The 24,654-nt window shown below is 43.1% G+C and overlaps 1 protein-coding gene across 2 annotated transcripts in view; it reads left to right on the top strand.

Annotated features, from left to right (window-relative positions):
- The first annotated feature begins 7,147 nt into the window (after positions 1–7,147).
- The window catches only part of LOC123771371 (uncharacterized), a 36,086-nt gene continuing 18,579 nt past the window's right edge, over positions 7,148–24,654 (top strand). The window contains exons 1-4 of one of the 2 annotated variants that reach the window (XM_069324521.1): positions 7,148–7,270; positions 8,176–8,417; positions 19,031–19,164; positions 21,926–22,048. In XM_069324521.1, the coding sequence (XP_069180622.1) occupies positions 8,363–8,417; positions 19,031–19,164; positions 21,926–22,048 (312 nt within the window). In that variant the 5' untranslated portion in view covers positions 7,148–7,270; positions 8,176–8,362. The remainder of the gene's footprint in view (positions 7,271–8,175; positions 8,418–19,030; positions 19,165–21,925; positions 22,049–24,654) is intronic. The other variant, XM_069324527.1, reaches the window with a different exon arrangement.

The raw sequence follows: 24,654 nt of genomic DNA, 5'->3' as shown, positions 1-24,654 counted from the left end.
CCTTCTAACCCCTTCTTGAAGACATCTGGACAAGATAACCAACACATCAGTGGGTGAGGGCCAGAGTCAGTCATTATGATCATACCAGTCTCACTGGGGAAAATCTAGCTCCTGTTATTTCCCTTGGACAACGGTGTTACGGGACTAATAGTGCTCCCGTTATCAACACCAACGTCGTCTACTAGCAAGGGAGGTCCTGATCAGTAATGTTAGGTAGCTAATAAGGCAAACCGGTTAGGACACATAGCGAGAACAAACAAGAAGGTGAACGATATTCTTCTCTCCCCATTTAAATTGCCTATGTTTCCTCTGATATAGCTGTCATATTAGGATTACTGCCATTATTGTGAGTGCCCTTTAACTGGTGTAATAGAAGGGGAAGAAGAAGAAGCAGAATTAACACTATAGTTACCTAGTACTCCAGAATGTGTGGGAGGCCAGCCTCACTCACAAAGTGTATCGACTGGCTTGTTCATCCGTGTTTATATTGGCTGTCTAGGCCAAAATCAGCCATACAAGATAATGCCTCCCCATTTAATTACTAATATATATAGTCTAATACTGTAAGGAATATCTACTGATCAATATGCAGACGAGGAGTCACAATAACGTGGCTGAAATATGTTGACCAAACTACGCATTAGAAAGTGAAGGGACGACGACGTTTCGGTCCGTCCTGGACCATTTTCAAGTCGATTGTGTTTTTAATCTACTAATCAATAAATTATTGATGAGTAGATTATTGATCTACTAATCAATAATTTATATTGATAACTATGTATATAAATAATAAAAAAAACAGAATGTGTAAGGAAAGTGATTTGTAGGAATTTTAAATCCTACAATCTACTTTAAACATCATAATTCGTCATCGAAATAAATAAATTAACGTAAAATATAAATTTCTATATAAATTGCTAAATAAATTCCACAGGTCAGTTTCCCCACAACCCGATACCTATGCTGTGGTGGTGAACCCCATACCCATCTTGTGGGTGGTGGTGGACACCATACCCATGTTGTGGGTGGTGGTGAACCCCATACCCATCTTGTGGGTGGTGGTGGACACCATACCCATGTTGTGGGTGGTGGTGGACACCATACCCATCTTGTGGGTGGTGGTGAACCCCATACCCATCTTGTGGGTGGTGGTGAACCCCATACCCATCTTGTGGGTGGTGGTGGACACCATACCCATCTTGTGGGTGGTGGTGGACACCATACCCATCTTGTGGGTGGTGGTGGACACCATACCCATCTTGTGGGTGGTGGTGGACCCCATACCCATCTTGTGGGTGGTGGTGGACACCATACCCATCTTGTGGGTGGTGGTGGACCCCATACCCATCTTGTGGGTGGTGGTGGACCCCATACCCATCTTGTGGGTGGTGGTGGACACCATACCCATCTTGTGGGTGGTGGTGGACACCATACCCATCTTGTGGGTGGTGGTGGACACCATACCCATCTTGTGGGTGGTGGTGGACACCATACCCATCTTGTGGGTGGTGGTGGACACCATACCCATCTTGTGGGTGGTGGTGGACACCATACCCATCTTGTGGGTGGTGGTGGACACCATACCCATCTTGTGGGTGGTGGTGGACACCATACCCATCTTGTGGGTGGTGGTGGACACCATACCCATCTTGTGGGTGGTGGTGGACACCATACCCATCTTGTGGGTGGTGGTGGACACCATACCCATCTTGTGGGTGGTGGTGGACACCATACCCATCTTGTGGGTGGTGGTGGACACCATACCCATCTTGTGGGTGGTGATGGACACCATACCCATCTTGTGGGTGGTGGTGGACACCATACCCATCTTGTGGGTGGTGGTGGACACCATACCCATCTTGTGGGTGGTGGTGGACACCATACCCATCTTGTGGGTGGTGGTGGACGCCATACCCATCTTGTGGGTGGTGGTGGACACCATACCCATCTTGTGGGTGGTGGTGGACGCCATACCCATCTTGTGGGTGGTGGTGGACGCCATACCCATCTTGTGGGTGGTGGTGGACGCCATACCCATCTTGTGGGTGGTGGTGGACGCCATACCCATCTTGTGGGTGGTGGTGGACGCCATACCCATCTTGTGGGTGGTGGTGGACGCCATACCCATCTTGTGGGTGGTGGTGGACGCCATACCCATCTTGTGGGTGGTGGTGGACGCCATACCCATCTTGTGGGTGGTGGTGGACACCATACCCATCTTGTGGGTGGTGGTGGACACCATACCCATCCTGTGATTAATGTCAACCACGGAGGAAGAACCGAAACAGGAATTTCCTTAAGTACCTCCGTATATTAATACATTTTCAGAGGGAATGATTAATATACGAAAGTACTTAAGGAAATTCCTGTTTCAATTCTTCCTCCGTGGTCTGACATTGTCATATTATATATAATATATATATATATAATGTGACGATAATCTCTTTCAAGAGAGATTGAGCCTGCTCTTCCCTATATCAGTCACGTCATTCTACAAGTACAAGATGCTACATTCAAGATACGTCCACCAGTAGCACAAAACGTTTTGACCAGGAAGCAAAGCGTACCTTGCACCACCCGTCACGCCGGCTCACCACCCGTCACGCCGGCTCACCACCCGTCACGCCGGCTCACCACCCGTCACGCCGGCTCACCACCCGTCGTCAATGAGCTAACTACCCATTCTCCTCCTGCCTGCTCCTGATTGGCTGGGGTATCGCCGACAGCACACCTGCACCTGCACTCACGCCCTCTACCTGAGTCGACGTCTGGGCCAGCTCAAGCCGTCCTCCTCAGAATATTCCTGTGCTCTTAGAAGTTGACATCTCTCTCTGGTATACTAAGCCCTGGCTGTCGTATACTAAGGGAGGTGGCAGCTATAGCCAATATTCTCAGCACCTGATTATTATTGCATTGCACATTATTTTATTGTAGAGTAAATTTTCATATCTAGTAATTATTCATGTTGTTTTGTTTGTTGACTTGTTTTGAATTTTACATAAGCCAAGGGATTGTCTTTGTTCATATTTTGTTTTCTAAAGTAATTAAAATTTCATTGTTTATATTTTGTGTTTCGTGTGTCTTCCCATTACCTTACCACAGACAAACAGGCAAGCAGTCTCTTTTTTTTTTGTAAGTGTGACCAGGCATTGACACCTGCCATTGGAGGACTGCCGAACATCAACACTCCAACACTTTACCGTCACAATATATATATGTATATGTATATATATATATATATATATATATATATATATATATATATATATATATATATATAATAAATATTATATATATATATAATATATTAATACAATATTAAATTAGAAGAGTATGACAGCTTGCTGAAATCAACACTAGAAAAAGCCCTCAATCTTTCCCTCAGCGACTCACAGTGGAAACAGGCCTCCCTTCCTGTCAGACTCGGGGGCCTTGGCGTGCGCACAGCAACACAAATTGCTGTACCAGCATTCCTGTCCTCTTCAGTGGGGTCTGACAACCTGGTGAAGGAAATCCTACCTGAGCACCTAGTTCAACAGGCAGGGGTGCATGATCCCAGCTTCACAGACTGCACAACCAAATGGGTCTCTCTCGCAGGACCAGCACCCCAACCACCGCCTTCTGAAGCCCATAAGCAATCTAGCTGGGATCGCCCCATTGCCGACCAAGAAGCTGCAACTTTGCTAGAAGCTGCGACGACACCACATGACACTGCCCGACTTAGAGCTGTAGCAGCTCCCCATGCAGGTGATTTTCTATTAGCAACCCCAATGTCAGCAACCGGCACCCGTCTCACACCGCAGGCCCTCCGAATTGCCGTGGCTCTCCGCCTAGCTGCCCCAATCCACACCGAATACAGGTGTATTTGCGGCGAGGCAGAGGCCGACAGATATGGACGGCATGGCCTTCTTTGCCAAAGGACCGGAGGATGGCATGCAAGACACGGCGAGGTTAATGACATTATTAAGAGAAGCCTTACCACAGCCGGTTGTCCAGCAGAGAGAGAGCCCCGTTACCTAATGTCCCGCAACTCTGATGAGCCTGTCGGTCGCCCAGACGGAATTACGGTGAACCCCTGGAAGAATGGTAGACAGTTGGTGTGGGACTACACTTGCGTTTCAACTTTAGCCAATACCTATGTTGACTTCAGTGCTACACAAGCAGGAGGAGCTGCCAATCACCGGGAAGCGGCCAAGTCACGTAAATACAGAGACCTTGAGCACCACTACAATTTTGTCCCCATTGCCTCAGAGACGCTTGGTGCCTGGGGTAAAAGTGCTGCTAGCTTTTTAAAGGAGTTGGGGTCTAAGCTAATCGAAACAACTAGAGACCCCAGAGCTGCCAGTTTTCTTTTTCAGCGCCTTAGTGTGGCAATCCAGAGAGGAAATGCTCACTGCATCCATGGTTCCTGCCCGCCATCTGAGGAGCTGGAGGAGCTATTCAACTTGTGACAAGCAGCCTTGTACCCTGTATGTAATCAATATTGTAACTTTTTTTGTGTAATGACATTTTCAAATAAAGTTAGATAAATATACACACTTAACAAAAGAATAGGGGTGGTAGGAGAAGAAAATATCAAAGTGTTCAGTGAGGATCCACAAGGTCTTCTCTGAGTACTCTTTATTTTCTTCTCCGAGGCTATGGGTCCCTACATTTGCACCAGAGGTGGTACCCCTTATATATATATATATATATATATATATATATATATATATATATATATATATATATATATATAATTAGTATATTTTGGTAGCAGTCTAAACTATTGTAAACATATGTTGTTGCATATGACCGAAAGGGTAAGATAAATAATTCTAACACGAATCTTCTCAATATTTAATATATTGAGAAGAATCTTCTCAATATACGTTTTTCTTTACTGTCGAGGATAATTGCAAAATGAACTCTCAAATTCATTTTTTACATTTTTATTTTTGGTCTGACGCCTGAACGCGTTTCGTAAGCTTCTTACATTTTTAGACATAACATACATCATAATTATACTCGTTTTGGGTGAGGTGATATGACACAAAAGTTTTAGGTGAGGTGACAGAACACATATCAATGGGTATGAAAACATAACAGTCGAAGCAGCTGCAGAAGGCCTATTGGCCCATACTTTCTCTTGCTGCTTCTATGTTGGTTCGGGGTCTTGAAGTGGGCAGAATATAGTTGTGCATTAATCTGGTGTTGACTCTTATGTGTAGTGCCTCCCTGATGTCGAGTCTCCTGCTATTGCTGTATCTAGTTAACATTAGGTAAAATCTATCGGAAAATCCGGCACCATTTAATAATATTACATACAGGCAGATAATATTGATGCTGCGTTGTATAAACAAGTTACCCATAGAAAATGTAACTTGTAGTGGAATTTCCGTCTATAGAAAACGGGATATCATTACCACATACTATTATAAATTCACCACCTATTATGGTGGGAATTATTCTTAAATACATTAGTCTTTGGACTTTACCATCATAAAAACATCTCATATAAATTAACTTAATTATCAGAATTAAAATAGAGTAAAGTGACCCTTCTATCACTTACTGTCATCTGGACAATGTAGACTAGTAGCGTCAGGGAGGAGGGAGTGGTCAGCCATTGTTATTGTACTTAGACCAGAGTCGTGGGAGCAATTCGGCTCCTATAAATTCTCTTGGACGAAGTGTTATGGAAGATCAGAGTAGTGATCTGCCATCATCAACACGCTGTCATCAATCTCAAGGGAAGTGTCTTTCTGAAACCCGTTTATCTTTCATTTATGGCCATTAATGTCAGTAGACATATAGTGAGTGCCGGTTAGATCACAAATGATCGACTCAAACAAGGTAATTAAGCCTAGGTCTTTATGGTTCCTTGTACAGTGTTTTCTCTGATATAGCTGTCATATATTAGGATTCTGGCTTCATAGCTAGCGCCCTTTTGGCAGGTCAAGACGAGGAAGCATGCTTTGTGTACCAGTTACTGGGTGATGGAAGCTACCTCAAAGAGGATAATTTGGTGTCTACATCCTGGTTATACCTGGTGGACTAAGGCCTGCTGTACAATAAGATAAGGAACCTCTTCAATGTATGTAGTCTAATACTGTAGTTTGATTGGCTGCATATATATAAATTTAATATAAACCCCCCTAATGTGTAGAGGATCGATTTGTGAGATTATTGCAGAAATACAGTCCACTTATCATCACACAAATTGCTATCGAAGTATACAAATTAACGTAAATATAAATTCTATATAAATTCATATAAATTAAATAAATATAAATCTCACAGGTCGGTTCCCACAAAATCTCCATCTGCAGATGGTGTAAACTTCCACTTCTACTTATAACTGAGCCAAAACCAAGAAGTAGCAACATCTGGGAGTTTGTTAGTTTTATTGAATAATCCATTGATATGTGACTTTTTGCATGGCTGTACAATGATAAATGGCTCTATAGGGCCATGATCTTTATTTATCTTTATAGAGTTTTAGCTCTATAAAGTTTTGTTGACACCATTATTTAAATAATTATTGTATCTATTTCCATATTTAGACACAAGCATGTTACAATTTTGCCTTAAGTAGCTGAGTGCAATTAAGGAACTGCAGTTGTCAAGACAACTGCAGTTCCAGCATCACCGTTGTGGGTGAACGGAAACATCAGTGTATATGGCTTGAGAGAGGAAAGTGCTAGAGTATAAGTTTGGCTTAAGGCATTGCATTTTGCCTCAAGACGAAGCCAACACAGATCTTAATTCAAATTCTTCGGGAGTGAAATATTTTTGAGACTTTCGCTTCGAACACAGGAAGCGAAAAAGCACTTTTCAACAATATTTTCAAACATAATTGGTTACAAATCATTTAAGAAGTGTTCAAGATATAGGTCAGAAAACATAAGTTCATCATTGGAATTTATGTTAAAATTGGGACAAACTTCAAAAAGTCTATTTTTAGCACTTTCTCATTTGAGTACGTCCTCGATAAATATTTATTTGGGGATAACTGTATTCCTTTATCGCTAGGGTTCACAGGATGAGTGTTGTACAATAGCCTAATGTTGAAGGCGGCTACAACCAATCAGTGAAGTTGAAGATGGGAAAGGGCGGGGTTTGGAGGCAGCGTGGGCGTGGCTGTTGGGGTAATCACAGCAGAGCCCTACTCCACACGCCGACGGGGCACCACGCCACACACACGCCGACGGGGCACCACGCCACACACACGCCAGGGCACCGCATCACAATCAGCACCCAGCGCCCCAGACGACAATACCCACGCCAGGTTTGTTGGGGGATCGGTGAATACACTTTGTTTTGGTGCTAAGTCATCATGTACCCATCATAGTTGTCTGGGTGCTTCATCACCATCCACCCATCATAATGATCTTGGTGCTTCATCACCATCCACCCATCATAGTGATCATGGTGCTTCATCACCATCCACCCATCATAGTGATCTTGGTGCTTCATCACCATCCACCCATCATAGTGATCATGGTGCTTCATCACCATCCACCCATCATAGTGATCTTGGTGCTTCATCACCATCCACCCATCATAGTGATCTTGGTGCTTCATCACCATCCACCCATCATAGTGATCTTGGTGCTTCATCACCATCCACCCATCATAGTGATCTTGGTGCTTCATCACCATCCACCCATCATAGTGATCTTGGTGCTTCATCACCATCCACCCATCATAGTGATCTTGGTGCTTCATCACCATCCACCCATCATAGTGATCTTGGTGCTTCATCACCATCCACCCATCATAGTGATCTTGGTGCTTCATCACCATCCACCCATCATAGTGATCTTGGTGCTTCATCACCATCCACCCATCATAGTGATCTTGGTGCTTCATCACCATCCACCCATCATAGTGATCTTGGTGCTTCATCACCATCCACCCATCATAGTGATCTTGGTGCTCATCACCATAACGTAGTTAAGTGAGCCTTACCTCGAGCACAGTCCGAGGGACGACCCTGTACTGAACTGTCGAGCGTTGTTGTGTAAAGTGTCTCCCTCGTGCTGGGACATTGTCTCTGCTGTAGGTGCGCCTGTACCATACTGTCTTGTGACAACTTTCAATTTCATTAATTTTATTAGGGCGGTTGCAAGATTTTGTACATACATTTAGTGTTTAGCAATAATAAAATACAGCGACCTCTTCCATCCACAGCAACAGTGACCTCTGCCGCCCACCACAGCAGCAGTGCTGACCTTTTCCTCCCACAGGAGCAGTGACCTCCCACAGCAGTAGTGACCTCCCACAGCAGCAGTGACCTCCCACAGCAGCAGTGACCTCCCACAGCAGCAGTGACATCCCACAGCAGCAGTGACCTCCCACAGCAGCAGAGGACGCAGTCATGGTTCACGTGGGAGTTCTCTCACTGCTGGGGCTGACGGCCATGTTCCTGGCAGGCAAGTTACCTGCATTGTTTCCCTTCTCTCTGTCTTTAATGGGGTAGTATACTCTTATGGCTTTGTAATGGGGGGTAGTATACTCTTATGGCTTTATAATGGGGTTGTATACTCTTCAGGCTTAGTAATGGGGTTGTATACCCTTAAGGCTTTGTAATGGGGTAGTATACTCTTAAGGTTTTGTAATGGGGAAGTATACTCTTAATGCTTTATAATGGGTAGTATACTATTAAGGTTTTGTAATGGGGTAGTATACTCTTAAGGCTTTGTAATGGAGTAGTATACTCGTAAGACTTTAGTGTTTTAACAATTGTTGGTTTGTTTACATTCGTTAATATGAGGCATAATGTGTTGATTCTTACTCGCCCTGTTGTTCCTGAGGGCTGAGATCTAGCTCTTGGGCCGTGCTGTTGCACTCACCCAGTTGTAACTGAGGGTCGAACTGTAGCTCTTGGGACCTTCTGTTATACTCGCCCAGTTGTACCTGAGTGTCAAGCTGTAGCTCCTGGGCCCTGCTGGTGTACTCGCCCAGTTTTACCTGAGTGTCAAGCTGTAGCTCCTGGGCCCTGATGTTGCACTCACCCAGTTGTACCTGAGGGTCAAGCTGTAGCTCCTGGGCCCTGATGTTGCACTCACCCAGTTGTACCTGAGGGTCAAGCTGTAGCTCCTGGGCCCTGCTGTTGTACTCGCCCAGTTGTACTGAGGGTCGAACTGTAGCTCCTGGGCCCTGCTGGTGTACTCGCTCAGTTGTACTGAGGGTCGAGCTGTAGCTTTATGCTTTTTTAGCAACAACTCAACACTAGAGTTGCATTCTCTAATGGTGGTCTCTTGTAGGTGGTGAAACAAATCATATTAGCGTCACATATGCCGGAGATGTTATTTTACTTATATATTCTCTATGTAAAGCTCGTTGGTATATCTATTTTTTGATACTCTCATTTTGTCTTCGAGTTGAATCATCCATCCTGTTATTAGTATTTCATCCTTTTATTCAGAAGTTCCTTGTTGTTCAACCAATATGATGGGTCTGACGGCTGAGTGGACAGCGCTCGGGGCTCGTAGACTTAAGGGTCGGGGTTTGATCCCCGGCGGAGGCGGAAACAAATGACAAAAGTTTCTTTCTCCCTGATGCCCGTGTTCATCTAGCCGTAAATAGGTTCCTGGGAGTTGGACAGCTGCTACAGGCTGCTTCCTGGGGATGTATGTGTGTGTGTGAAAATTAGGATTAAGGATTTAGTTTAAGAACGCTACGCCTACTAGTGGATGTTCAAGAATGTAAGAACTCTTGTGTATGTAAATAAAAAAAACCGTGCTCCATTGTTCATCATAGTCTCTTAGAATACTTCTAAGTTCATCATAGTCTTTTATAGTTTATCAGAATATCCCAATGTACTCCTTAGTTCATGACAACATCTTAATGTACTCCTTAGTTCATCACAACATCTTAATGTACTCCTTAGTTCATGACAACATCTTAATGTACTCCTTAGTTCATCACAACATCTTAATGTACTCCTTAGTTCATCACAACATCTTAATGTACTCCTTAGTTCATCACAACATCTTAATGTACTCCTTAGTTCATCACAACATCTTAATGTACTCCTTAGTTCATCACAACATCTTAATGTACTCCTTAGTTCATCACAACATCTTAATGTACTCCTTAGTTCATCACAACATCTTAATGTACTCCTTAGTTCATCACAACATCTTAATGTACTCCTTAGTTCATCACAACATCTTAATGTACTCCTTAGTTCATCACAACATCTTAATGTACTCCTTAGTTCATTACAACATCTTAATGTACTCCTTAGTTCATTACAACATGTTAATGTACTCCTTAGTTCATCACAACATCTTAATGTACTCCTTAGTTCATGACAACATCTTAATGTACCCTTTAGTTCATCGCAGCATCCCAAAGCACGTTGTAAATATTTAATCTCACAGATTACATTCATTTTATCCTTATACCCAAAAGTACCACTTTGTTCATCATAGTATTCCAAAACACACTGTAGTTCATCTTAGTCTCCCCAGGCACCCAAGAGTTCATCATAGTACCCAAAAGTACCCTTTAATTCTTCGCAGTCTCCCAAAGTACTCTGTTCTTAATCAATGTATCCCAAAGTATTCCATGTTTCATCATAGTCTCCTAATCCACCCCATACTACATCAGTCTCCCAAGGTATACCTTAGTTCATTATAAGCTCACAAAAAATCCCTTAATTCATTATTATCTCTTATAATACCCTTCAGCTTACCATAGTATTCTAAAGTACCCCAAGTTCATCTTGGTCCCTAGAATTACCCTTTAGTTTACCATAATTTCACAAATGGACCCCCTTAGTTTACCATAGTTTGCCAAAGTACCAATTATTTCGATATCGTATCCATTAGCTCATCACAGTACCCCAAAACACATTTTAGTTTATCATAGTCTACCAAAGTATTCAATATTTGATCACAGTAGCCTGAGATACCCCATACTTCAATATTATCTCCCAAAGTACCATTTGTTTACTATAGTATCCCAAAGTACTCCATAGTTCATCATAGTAAGATGCACTTTGGGATACCATGATCCAATACGGAGCACTTTGAACGACTTTGATGAACAAAGGTTACTGGGATACTTTGAAGGAGTACTTTTGGACATTATGGTGAAGAAAGGAGCACTTTACGATATTATAATGAATTACAATGTACGTTGGGATACTATGGTGAATATCAGTGTACTTTGGGATACTATAATGAACTAAGTTGTTTTGGGGGAATACTGTCAGGCGTACTGGGTACTTGGGGAACACTGTCAGGCGTACTGGGTACTTGGGGAACACTGTCAGACGTACTGGGTACTTGGGGAACACTGTCAGACGTACTGGGTACTTGGGGAACACTGTCAGACGTACTGGGTACTTGGGGAACACTGTCAGACGTACTGGGTACTTGGGGAACACTGTCAGGCGTACTGGGTACTTGGGGAACACTGTCAGGCGTACTGGGTACTTGGGGAACACTGTCAGGCGTACTGGGTACTTGGGGAACACTGTCAGGCGTACTGGGTACTTGGGGAACACTGTCAGGCGTACTGGGTACTTGGGGAACACTGTCAGGCGTACTGGGTACTTGGGGAACACTGTCAGGCGTACTGGGTACTTGGGGAACACTGTCAGGCGTACTGGGTACTTGGGGAACACTGTCAGGCGTACTGGGTACTTGGGGAACACTGTCAGGCGTACTGGGTACTTGGGGAACACTGTCAGACGTACTGGGTACTTGGACTCTGATTCTCTAAAAAGTAATTTTAGATACAGTGATGAACTCCTTTAGATACTGGTGAATTATGGTGTACTTTGGGATACTATAGTGAATTATGGTGTACTTTGGGATACTATAGTGAATTATGGTGTACTTTGGGATACTATAGTGAATTATGGTGTACTTTGGGATACTATAGTGAATTATGGTGTACTTTGGGATACTATAGTGAATTATGGTGTACTTTGGGATACTATAGTGAATTATGGTGTACTTTGGGATACTATAGTGAATTATGGTGTACTTTGGGATACTATAGTGAATTATGGTGTACTTTGGGATACTATAGTGAATTATGGTGTACTTTGGGATACTATAGTGAATTATGGTGTACTTTGGGATACTATAGTGAATTATGGTGTACTTTGGGATACTATAGTGAATTATGGTGTACTTTGGGATACTATAGTGAATTATGGTGTACTTTGGGATACTATAGTGAATTATGGTGTACTTTGGGATAATATAGTGAATTACTGGATTTCTTTTAATACTATCATGAACAAATGGTACTTTTGGATACCATGATGAACTACGGGGTACTTTGGAGGACAATGGTAAACCTAAAATTAACTTTGAGGTACTATGATGATCTAAGGGGTACGTGAGGATAGCATGATATCTATGGGATACATTGCGAAACTGAGCTACATGGTACATTTTGAGCCGATGATGATCAGAAGGCTACATTAGCAGGCAATTGTTCAAAGTACTTCCAGGTATTTCCAGCCAAAAGTACCATGTTGTTCATCATAGTATCATAAAGTATCCCTTAGTTCATCATAGTATCCCAAACACATTTAGTTAATTATAGCATATAACATTTCCTGGTAGTTCATCAATGTTTTCCATAGTACCTCTTAGACCATCATAGTCTACCATAGTACCTCTTAGCTCATCATAGTCTACCATAGTACCTCTTAGACCATCATAGCCTACCATAGTACCTCTTAGTTCATCATAGTCTACCATAGTACCTCTTAACTCATCATAGTCTACCATAGTACCTCTTAACTCATCATAGTCTACCATAGTACCTCTTAGACCATCATAGCCTACCATAGTACCTCTTAGCTCATCATAGTCTACCATAGTACCTCTTAACTCATTATAGTCTACCATAGTACCTCTTAGTCCATCATAGGCTACCATAGTACCTCTTAGCTCATCATAGTCTACCATAGTACCTCTTAGTCCATCATAGTCTACCATAGTACTTCTTAGTCCATCATAGTCTACCATAGTACCTCTTAGCTCATCATAGTCTACCATAGTACCTCTTAGTTCATCATAGTCTACCATAGTACCTCTTAGTCCATCATAGCCTACCATAGTACCTTTTAGTCCATCATTGTTTACCATAGTTTACCATAGTACACATAAGTTCATCATAATTTCCCATAGTACGCAATAGCTCATTATAGTATTCCAAAGTGCCTAGTAGATATTCATAGTATTCTAAAGTGCCTAGTAGATATTCATAGTATTCCAAAGTGCCTAGTAGATATTCATAGTATTCCAAAGTGCCTAGTAGATATTCATAGTATTCCAAAGTGCCTAGTAGATATTCATAGTATTCTAAAGTGCCTAGTAGATATTCATAGTATTCTAAAGTGCCTAGTAGATATTCATAGTATTCCAAAGTGCCTAGTAGATATTCATAGTATTCCAAAGTACTTAGTAAAATATTCATAATATTACAGAGCATCCACTTGATCACCAATCTCAAAATATCACCTATTTTATTAACGTCTCCCAAACACCCAGTAGTCTATCCTAGTATCCTAAAGTACCTCTTAATTCACATTCTCTCCAAAAGTACATTTTAGGTTATCATATGAAACTAAAGTTCCCAGTTCACAATATTATTCCAAATTAACCTTTTGGTCACCAATGTATCCCAAAGTACAACTTAGTTTTTCATAATATTCCAAAAGTTTCCCGTAGTTCCTCATAATATCCCAAAGTACCCCTTAGTTCTTTATAATATCCCAAAGTATCCCTTATTCAGGCGATGAGTCACAATAACGTGGCTGAAGTATGTTGACCAGACCACACACTAGAAATTGAAGGGATGACGACGTTTCGGTCCGTCCTGGACCATTCTCAAGTCGATTGTGATGAGGAGGTAGGGACAGGCAATAAATAGGCAAGAGAGAGCTGAGGAGGAAAGTCAGGTGTAGGGGATAGTAGTAATGGAAACTGCAGCAGGCCTATTGGCCCATACGAGGCAGCTCCTATTATAACCACCGAAGGAGAAGTAATAGGAAAAAGAAGATGATAGCAAGGGAGCGTAGGAGAAGACAATGAACAGAAAAAGGGAGAAGAGAGAAAGAAAAGGAAAGAGAAAGAAAGAAATGGAAGGGGGAAAGCTTATGTTAAGTCACGTTTGTGACTTATGTTAAGTCACAAAAGCTTATGTTAAGTCACGAAGGGACGACGAAACGTCGTCGTCCCTTCAATTTCTAGTGTGTGGTCTGGTCATCAATATCCCTTATTTATAATATCCCAAAGTTCCCCCTTAGTTCTTCATAATATCCCAAAGTACCCCTAAGATCTTCATAATATCCCAAAGTATCCCTAAAATCTTCATAATATCCCAAAGTACCCTTTAATTTTTCTAAATATCTCAGAGTACCTCTTAGTTCCTCATAATATCTCAAAGTACCCGTTAGTTCTTCATAATATCCTAAAATGTCCCTTAGATTTTCATAATATCCCAAAGTACCCCTTAGTTCTTCATAATATCCCATAATTCCCCTTAGTTTTTCATAATATTCCAAAGTTCCCCTTAGTTAATAATATCCCAAAGTTCCCCCTTAGTTCTTCATAATATCCCAAAGTTCCCCTTAGTTCTTCATAATATCCCAGAGTACCTCTTAGTTCTTCATAATATCCCAAAGTTCCCCTTAGTTAATAATATCCCAAAGTTCCCCCTTACTATTTCATAATATCCCAAAGTTCCCCTTAGTCCTTCATAATATCCCAAAGCATCACTTCGTTCTTCATAATATCCCAAAGTACCCCTTAGTTCTTCATAAAATCCCAAACTACCCCTTAATTCTTCATAATATCCCAAAGTACCTCTTAGTTCTTCATAATATCCCAAAGTTCTCCTTAGTTAATAATATCCCAAAGTTCCCCCTTAGTTCTTCATTATATCCCAAAGTTCCCCTTAGTTCTTCATAATATCCCAGAGTACCTCTTAGTTCTTCATAATATCCCAACGTTCCCCTTAGTTAATAATATCCCAAAGTTCCCCCTTAGTTCTTCATAATACCCCAAAGTATCCTTTAGTTCTTCATAATATCCCAAAGTACCCCCTTAATTCTTCATAATATTCCAAAGTAGCTCCTTAGTTCTTCATAACACCCAAAAGTACCCCTTAGTTCTTCATAATATCTCAAAGTATCATTTAGTTCTTCATAATATCCCAAAGTACCCCTTAGTTCTTCATAACATTCCAAAGTACCCCTAAGTTCATAATATCCCACAGTATCCCTTAGTGCTTCATAATATCCCAAAGTACTCCTTAGTTCTTCATAATACCCCAAAGTATCCCTTAGTTCTTCATAATATCCCAAAGTACCTCCATTAGTTCTTCATAACATTAGAAAGTACCCCTTAGTTCTTCATAATATCCCAAAGTATCCCTTAGTTCTTCATAATATCCCAACATACCCGTTAGTTCTTCATAATATCCCATAGTACCCCAGAGGTCTTCATAATATCCCAAAGTATCCCTTAGTTCTTCATAATATCCCAACATACCCATTAGTTCTTCATAATATCCCATAGTACCCCAGAGGTCTTCATAATATCCCAAAGTTCCCCTTAGTTCTTCATAATATTCCAAAGTACCCCTTAATACATCATAATATCCCAAAGTACCCCTTAATACTTCATAGTCTTCCGTAGTTCATTATTGTCTCCCAAACTAGTGCTGTTAACGCAGAGACAGGAGAGAGTGAAGGGCAAGGTGCTACACTGTACCATGAAGGACCTCGGCAATAGAATGCGGAGTCACAGTGAAGCAAAAATCATCAGTGTGCTGCGAAATGTTACCAGCAGCTTTCCATAGGCGTTACCAACGGGGAAGAAGGGATGAGAGGAGAGAGAGGGGGGGGGGAGGAAAGGGAGGGAGGGAGAGAGAGAGAGACCCTGTTTGTCCGAGGTTGGAGGCCAGAAGCCTCACCCAACCTTACCACATGAAGCCCGCGGAGTATGAGTGCCAAAAGTCAGTCGAGGTCGGCCTCACTGCAACACTTTACTAATATCGGCATCTAGACCCTCCTTACCCCCTGAGATTTTCATGAAGTACACTTATTTATCAGTTTTAGTGCTTCGTTATAATATAATTCCAGAGAAAGAAGACTATGCTGGCAACAGAGCGGATGTTTGAAGAGAGCAAAAGAGAGAAGAGAGGAGAGGGTTGGATGGGGGTCAAGTAAGTAGGAGGGGTTAAGTAAAGAGAAGTGAGATCGTGGAGGGGAACGGGTAGACCCATGTTCGCCCCTCTTCCCCTCCCCCCTCAGTTGTGTAGTTCACGGCACCAGCATACAGACCGTTTTGTGTCAGATACAATAGAAAGACCAGAGTTATGCCACCAGATTTGTTCCAGAGCTGAGAGGCACGAGTGAAGATACACGACTGATATTATCGTGACATACAAGATATTAAGGAGAGTATGTAAGTCAGACAGACAGGCTGTTTTACATAAGATGAACACGGAAGAAACCCAAGTACTTAAATGAATCAAATGGATGTAAGGTATTGCTTTAGGGTTAAAGGAGGAAATTCACATTCACATTTTTATTTGTAGACATGTGTGACGGTGTTTCCCCCCCCCCTTATATTTCTCCCACGCCTGCAGTAAGAGTCATGTCCACTTTACCCAAGCGTTCTCTACGTCGCAGGCATCAATTTGGTATATGTGGGAGAGTGGAGTGTTCTCGGAGTGCCGAGAAATTTATAAAACAATAATATTTTGGCCTGTGGTTTAGGCCCTTTAGGAAGCCAAGATGGCGCTGGCTCTCCTGTTTCCCCGCCAAAACTGTGTGACGTCAGTGACACCGGATTGGTCACCGACAGCAATGTGGCACTAGGAGCCAATGAAAACCTCCCGTGGCGAATGTGACGTCACGAAGGAAGGGGGGTCCGGGCAGCGCGCCGCGTTGGCGCCATCAGTCAGACACGACACGTCAAGGAGGTTGGACGTGCAAAGATTGGTCCTGTCAGTTTGACAGTTGTTTCCCGCTCCCGTGGATTTTATGCGTCACCTAAAGTCTGCCAGTACTCTGTGAGGTCTTCCTTCGTTCATGTGTTGAACCAGAGAGGGCATCGACGGATATCGAGCAACAAGTGCTCCAGGACAGGTACTGTGCAAGAAGAAGTGAAGTCTGTGCAGTGACGTAGGCGACGTCTGAGGCAGTTCACCCATTCGTGACGGCGTAGTGGCTGAACAGAGCCACTGGGTAGCAGAGGAAGAAGAGGACTATTTGGGAATCCGAACGACTGCAGCCGAGAAGTAGGCGGGCAGCCGTAGCTGAGAGAAGTCGACGGCCGGGAGACCGACTCCAACCCTACAAGAAGTCGAGGAGGAGCACGGACCTGCAGGGATAAGGCACGGAGACGACGCGCTTACGGTGGGACATTGATTGAGTTCCTGGAGGACACGACAGCGTGTGTGTGGGGGCGTTCCCGACACGAGGCAGGAGCCAGGACCAGGAGCTACAACTCAACTCTCATCGGAGGATAGGTGGAAGTAGGTGGTTCTAGTTTCCCTCCCAATTCCCCTTTAGTCAGCTATATTATTCAGCTATATTATTTAGCCTGAGGATTTTGTATGTCGTGAGCAAGGCTCACCTATGTCACAGTAAGGCACCAGTGTGCAGAATAGTACTATCAAGAGTACTCACGATATTTATGTTTATTATTGGTGTGTACAGGCACCCGGATTAATTGATTAATTTACTGTGTTGAGAATGTCTTTCATGAGACTTTAATTGAATCATATAATGAGAGAATATATATAATATTATGCCAGTATTTGGAAGTTAGGCTATGTGCCCAGTAACTATTTTATTACCATTTATTGATGTCTGATTTATCTATATTATATATGTCTATGTTCGTGCATTGAATGATCATTCATGGTGCAGTGATTAATTGTGTTATCGCCCACGAAAGGAAATACTGAGAACTCCAGTGTTAAATACTCTATAAGTTATCACTAAATGAAGGGCAGTGTGTAATACCATTACAGTGAATTATTGTCGCATTTATTATAGAAATGATTGTTTGAGCCCGAGAACAGTGTAGCGAAGTAATACGAGCTATTGTCGCAAATATCGAGTGTTCGAACTTCTAGTGATCTTTGAGAACTTAAAGAAACAGCGCTCGTGACGCCAGAGAAACAAGCAATAAACATTCGCGCGGTGGAAGGCGCCCAGCTGATTTTGACAGTGACGAGAGTGGGAGTGTTGCCACTGTAGTGAGTGCATATTATACGTGGGAACGAACGACTCCCGCCCGGATCAGCTGATTGTTTATTGATATGACCTTGTGATGTTTTTGAATGAGTTTTAAGTAAAATACAAAATACATTTGTGTTTATATCATCCCCTCCATTTATCTTGTGGCTATATAATACCTGAAAGCCGAGAGTGATAGAAGTAAATACCTGCCTGATATCCTGATCTATTGAGAGTGTCCTTGCCACGGTTACCACAACTCAACAGATCCACTGACGTGTTACTGGACACCGAAAACACCAGTTGGCGACCTTGTGGTTAATAGTAGAGCCCTATTGTTGGGGCAGGCACATAACAGTTAAGTGAACGAGTTGTGTTCCCACTCCTTCTCAATCAGAGGCCGGTTGGGATTGACTGGGATACTCTCCTGGCGTACAGTGGCGCCGCGAGGATAGAGTGAAGACGCGCAGGGCTACGGTGAGTGACCTTGAATATAACTGTTGCACACCCACCGGAGAGTATAAACCCCAACATTGGCGACCTTGCCAGGATTAAGTACTGATACGGTTGCTCACCGAGAAACCCCGACATTGGCGACCTTGCCAGGATTAAGTACTGATACGGTTGCTCACCGAAAACCCCAACACATGACATCCCCAAAAAGTTCCAGAACCTGTTTCCCTATCGACTGAAGTATGGGAAGCAAGACACAAGAGCTGGAGTTAGCACTACAAAATCATCTAGGTAAGAATACACATGATTTAAAGCATCGTACTAAGGATACTTTAAGGATGCTTCTCTTTCTCCCGGCAGGAACGGAGGCAAGGTGCAGCTCTAATTCACAGATCGAGTGTCACACGAACACTAAGTGCATCGCCATCACCTCTGTGTGTGACTCCGGAAAACATTGTAACGACGGCTCCGACGAGGACCCCTACGTCTGTGAGGTACTATGCCCCCCTCTTCCTTGTTTGTCGGTGCTTTTGCTCCATCTGTGAGGTACTGTGGCTTCCCCCTCCCATCCTTGTTTGTTTGTGCTGCTGCTCCATCTGTGAGGTACTGTGGCCCCCCTTCCTTGTTTGTTAGTGCTTCTGTTCCGTCTGTGAGGTCCACAACTCTCTGCATTGTTTGTCAACGTTTCTGGTCCAATTGTGAGAGCCACAACCAGCTTTATTGTTTGTTAGTGCTTTTATTACAGTTGTACCTTGGTCAGTCAGTGGTGAGAGCGGTTTGTGATCTGTTCAACTTGTCCTTTTCGTTTAATGTTTATCTAGCTAAGTCCTTCTCTGGCCACTGTACTCTTTTCACTGAATATTCATTTCATTTAAAATTCACATCAATTATTTTCCTGTCTTGTGACAATTGCCTCAAATATGCAGCATGAAACTGATCTAAATTAGTGCGTGTGATTCTCTTCGTGACGGAGAGCGGGCAGCGGCGAGACTTATCTTGATGGAATCATTAATATCTTCATGTTCTACAGTCTTCCGCTGTGATTTACAATATATCAGACCGTTGTGACCGTATAGGTTACCAATGCACTGACACAGCTACACCAGCATTCACTGTGGATAGGGGCAGCAAGGTGAAGGGCTTCACCAATACAGGTAAGAGTCATTGGTAAGGCGAGTTCCAAAGGTGTAGTTATGTAAAGCGAATAACAGATTCCCATCATAAGGACCTTTACAGAAAAGCAACAGACTTTGTTCGTCTCAGATGTATTTTCAAGCGTTTCTGATATATGGAAAGAATGTCTGTAGTGTCACTTGTGTTGCTTTACAAATTTCTATCCCTCCAAGTCCGATCGACTTGGCCAGAGCAAGAGGGTACTGAAGTATCTAAAACACGACTTGGACAAAGCAAAAGGTTACTAACGTATCTAAAACACGACTTGGACAAAGCAAGAGGTTACTAAAGTAGCTAAATGGCGTCTTGCCAGGAGCAAAAGGTTACTAAAGTATCTAAAACACGACTTGGACAGAGCAAGAGGTTACTAAATTACTTCACGACAACAAGTACGAATTGCCCAGAGCACGATATAACTTGCCGAAGATTACGTGTGGCCGGGTCAGTCAGCGATGGGCAGAGCGTCTTAAGACTGGCTATGTGTTTAGTTAACTAGGGACGACCACGCTCGCAGAAAGCTTTAAGAATACTTTGTATTAATAGAAACTAAAGTAAATATCTCGCCAGAATTTGTTGTTGATGTCATGGCCTATTGTATTGTTGTTTTAGTGAAGTTTGAAGTAATTATTAATTTAGAAATGTTATAGGGATTTGTAATTTATTTATTTTTTGAAACAACATTCATGTAAAGATGCCTGTAGTAATGCCATTGGGACTTCTGATTTATTTAATAATTTATTCATTACACTTTAGAAGCACATTACATGAAGATCTTTCAGTTTGCTACAGTACATATTAATTTTCTTCTGGAGCTCCCCCTGGGCGTCTCAGTAACTATACAGGTCGACATAGTTACTTGGGAGTGGCCGCCTCTTGTGAGTAATCACAGGACAGACGTCCACCTGGTCACACAAACCATAACAACCTCTCTAGTTGTCCAGAATACATTGTTACGAGGTTGAGGTTACGAGGATATGAGGTTACCACGAAGGTTCAGCCCGTTCTCGCCAGCGTTCCCTACGTCTAGAAACTGTCGTACTAAAGTGACCTATCCTAACCTACCTGAGGACCCTCGAACAGAAAACGGGACAGTATGTCAATTTCGCGAGCCGCTCCCGTTTTCTTGTACGACAGGTTTTGACTTTAGGTAAAGAACCCGTTCTCCTAATAGCTCCTAAGAATGGGAGATAGAACTCTGGGAGGAAGTCAACATAGGAAACGATGGACATCTTCAACGATAGATGCTGGAAGGCAGATGGAAAATTTGTCACTTTCCAGAGGGAGAACAAAGAAAGACATAGGGCAAGTCCACGGTTTAATCTTAAACGTAAGAACAAAGGAACAAGAGAAAGGGGTACCAGAGAGTCAGGAATGAGAACCTCAGAGTCAAAATGGAAGCAGAAAAGCTGTTTAACACTGGAGCCAAAGCAAAGAACCAACTCAAATTACTTCATAGCCACAGCATGAGGAAAAAACAGCTAAGGGACGAGCAATTGAGAATAGGGCAAGACTAGTTCACTAACAACGATAGAGAATTGTGTGAAGAGTTTAACAGGAGGTCTTCACAATAGAGCAAGGAGAAGTGCCTCTGGGTATGCATTAACAAGAGCACTGACGTACCTGGGTATGCACTAACCAAAGGACTGGCATTCCTAGGTATACAGTAACAAGAGCACTGGCGTACCTGGGTATGTACTAACAAGGACACTGGCATACCTGGGTATGCACTAACAAGGACACTGGCATACCTGGGTATGCACTAACAAGGACACTGGCATACCTGGGTATGCACTAACAAGGACACTGGCATACCTGGGTATGCACTAACAAGGACACTGGCGTACCTGGGTATGCACTAACAAGGACACTGGCATACCTGGGTATGCACTAACAAGGACACTGGCATACCTGGGTATGCACTAACAAGGACACTGGCATGCCTGGGTATGCATTAACAAGGACACTGGGGGTACTTAGGTATGGGTGGCCGGGATTTGGATTAAAGTTGCTTGAACAGCTTCCCTCAACTATCAGCTGTTGTGACTAGTTATAATAATGACCTCTTGTGTTTGTGTGTTATAGACCTGGACGAGGAGCAGCCTACAGTGTAACTACGGACAGATATACTGTAGCGGCTGTCGCAGCTTACCTGATGCTTGTAAAAGGTCAGACTGTAACCCCCGGTTAAATCCTCGTATGTGTGAGGTGAGTGTTGGTTCAGTATCTTGTGTTCCTATAAGAATGAGATTAATTTAATGAAGGTTATAATTTTTTGGTTAATTTAGTTTTACATAAATCTATAACGAGTATTCAAAATTCATATGAAACAATATTTAATTTTCAACAAATCTAAAAATATATGTATAAGATTTGTGATAAATATTATGCTGCCAAAATTCAAGTTATATTTCTTATGATTGTTTAATTAAATTCCTAATCAACGATAGATGTTTACTTTCAATAATTTATAAATGTCGAAATTACAGTATCCCTATTCCATGGATTTAAGTACTAGTATATTTATATATACTTTCAAACAGACATTAACTTAATTAGTCTATTAGCGTAGTTTACACAATTTCCATTCGGAAAATATTTCATTATGGTATTTTGTCAGAGGTTTATGTGAGGTATTTATTCATTGAAATATTAAAAAAGGACTAATTCAGAGATTTTACTTTGTCAGATTTCCACTCAATGAGATTTATATTAAAGATTGTGATGATTATACTCAGGCTGTGATGATTAATTGGATATACTCAGTGATGATTATATCCAATGAGGTTTTCATTCAGCGAAGTTTTTATTCAGTGGAGCTTTCATTTAATGAAGTTCATAATCAGTGAGGTGTATATCCTTAGTGACGTTTCTAGTCACTGTTTGCATTGTATTCAGTGAAATTTATATTCAGTGGGTTTTGTATTTAGTGAGAATTTTGTTCAGTTAAGATTTCGTACTGTGAATTTTCTCGTGTTCATTTTTACATTGCATAGCTTTTACCTCCTTGCTAGAGGTCATAGTTAATCCAATTTACATTATACATATCACCAGATTCTCTTCATCCGACGCATAATACTGTCATTACACTGAAGGTGTTGTGTATGTGTAGTAGGGATCGTTAGCCTGTTCTTCCACCGTGAGTGTGTCTTGGAGCCCAGAGTCTAGAATTCATTCCCACCACATTGCTTTAATATTTTATAATACGACATATCTACTCATTCTCACCATTCACGCAAACACACGCGCGTGTGCGTGAACACACACACACACACACACACACACACACACACACACACACACACACACACACACACACACACTCATGTATGAGAGGTATGAGCTACGAGGAAAGGCTAAAGGAGTTGAAACTCAATTCCCTGGAAGACAGAAGAGTAAGGGGAGACATGATAACCACCTACAGAATTCTCAGGGGAATTGGCAGGGTGGACGAAGACAAACTCTTTAGCACAGGTGGAACACGAACAAGGGGACACAGATGGAAGCTGAATACCCACATGAGCCACAGAGATATTAGAAAGAGCTTTTTCAGTGTCAGAGTAGTTAACAGATGGAATGCATTAGGCAGTGATGTGGTGGAGGCTGACTCCATACACAGTTTCAAATGTAGATATGATTTAGCCCAGTAAACTCAAGAATCTGTACACCAGATGATTGACAGTTGAGAGGCGGGACCAAACAGCCGAAGCTCAACCACCGCAAGCACAAATAGGTGAGAACAAATAGGTGAGAACACGCACGCACGCACGCACGCACACACACACACACACACACACACACACACACACACACACACACACACACACACACACACACACACACACACAGTGTCAGTGTCACTGGGGGGGGGTAGGGGGGTAGACACCACCCTACCCCTCCCCCTATACACAAACACCCCCGCACTCAACACACACACACACACACACACACACACACACACACACACATACAAACACACACACACACACACACACACACACACACACACACACGCACGCGCACACACACACACACACACACACGCACACGCACACGCACACGCACACACACACACACACATACAAACACACACACACACACACACACACACACACACACACGCACGCACGCGCGCACACACACACGCACACACGCACAAACACACACACACACAACCTCTCTCTGTACCCTCCCGCACTAACCCACCCCCACACACCCTCTCCATCCCCCTCCCTCACTTCCACCTTCCACCTCTCCCCATATACTCACACACCTCCTCTCTCTCTCTCTCTCTCTCTCTCTCTCTCTCTCTCTCTCTCTCTCTCTCCTCTCTCTCTCTCTCTCTCTCTCTCTCTCTCCCCCCCCCTCTCTCTCTCTCTCTCTCTCTCTCTCTCTCTCTCCCTCCCCCTTTCTCTCTCTCTCTCTCCCTCCCCCTTTCTCTCCCTCTCCCCCTCTCTCTCCCTCTCCCCCTCTCTCTCACTCTCCCCCTCTCCCTCCCTCTCCCCCTCTCTCTCCCTCTCCCCCTCTCTCTCCCTCTCTCTCCCTCTCCCCCTCTCTCTCCCTCCCCCCTCTCTCTCCCTCCCCCCTCTCTCTCTCCCTCCCCCCTCTCTCTCTCCCTCCCCCTCTCTCTCCCCCTCCCCCCTCTCTCTCCCCCTCCCCCCTCTCTCTCCCCCTCCCCCCTCTCTCTCCCCCTCCCCCTCTCTCTCTCCCCCTCCCCCTCTCTCTCTCTCCCCCCCCTCTCTCTCTCCCCCTCCCCCTCTCTCTCCCTCACCCCCTCTCTCCCTCCCCTCTCTCTCTCCCTCCCCTCTCTCTCT

The sequence above is a fragment of the Procambarus clarkii genome, chromosome 2, assembly GCF_040958095.1.
Source record: "Procambarus clarkii isolate CNS0578487 chromosome 2, FALCON_Pclarkii_2.0, whole genome shotgun sequence".
NCBI lineage: Eukaryota > Metazoa > Arthropoda > Malacostraca > Decapoda > Cambaridae > Procambarus > Procambarus clarkii.
This window is presented reverse-complemented; position numbering and strand designations above follow the sequence as displayed.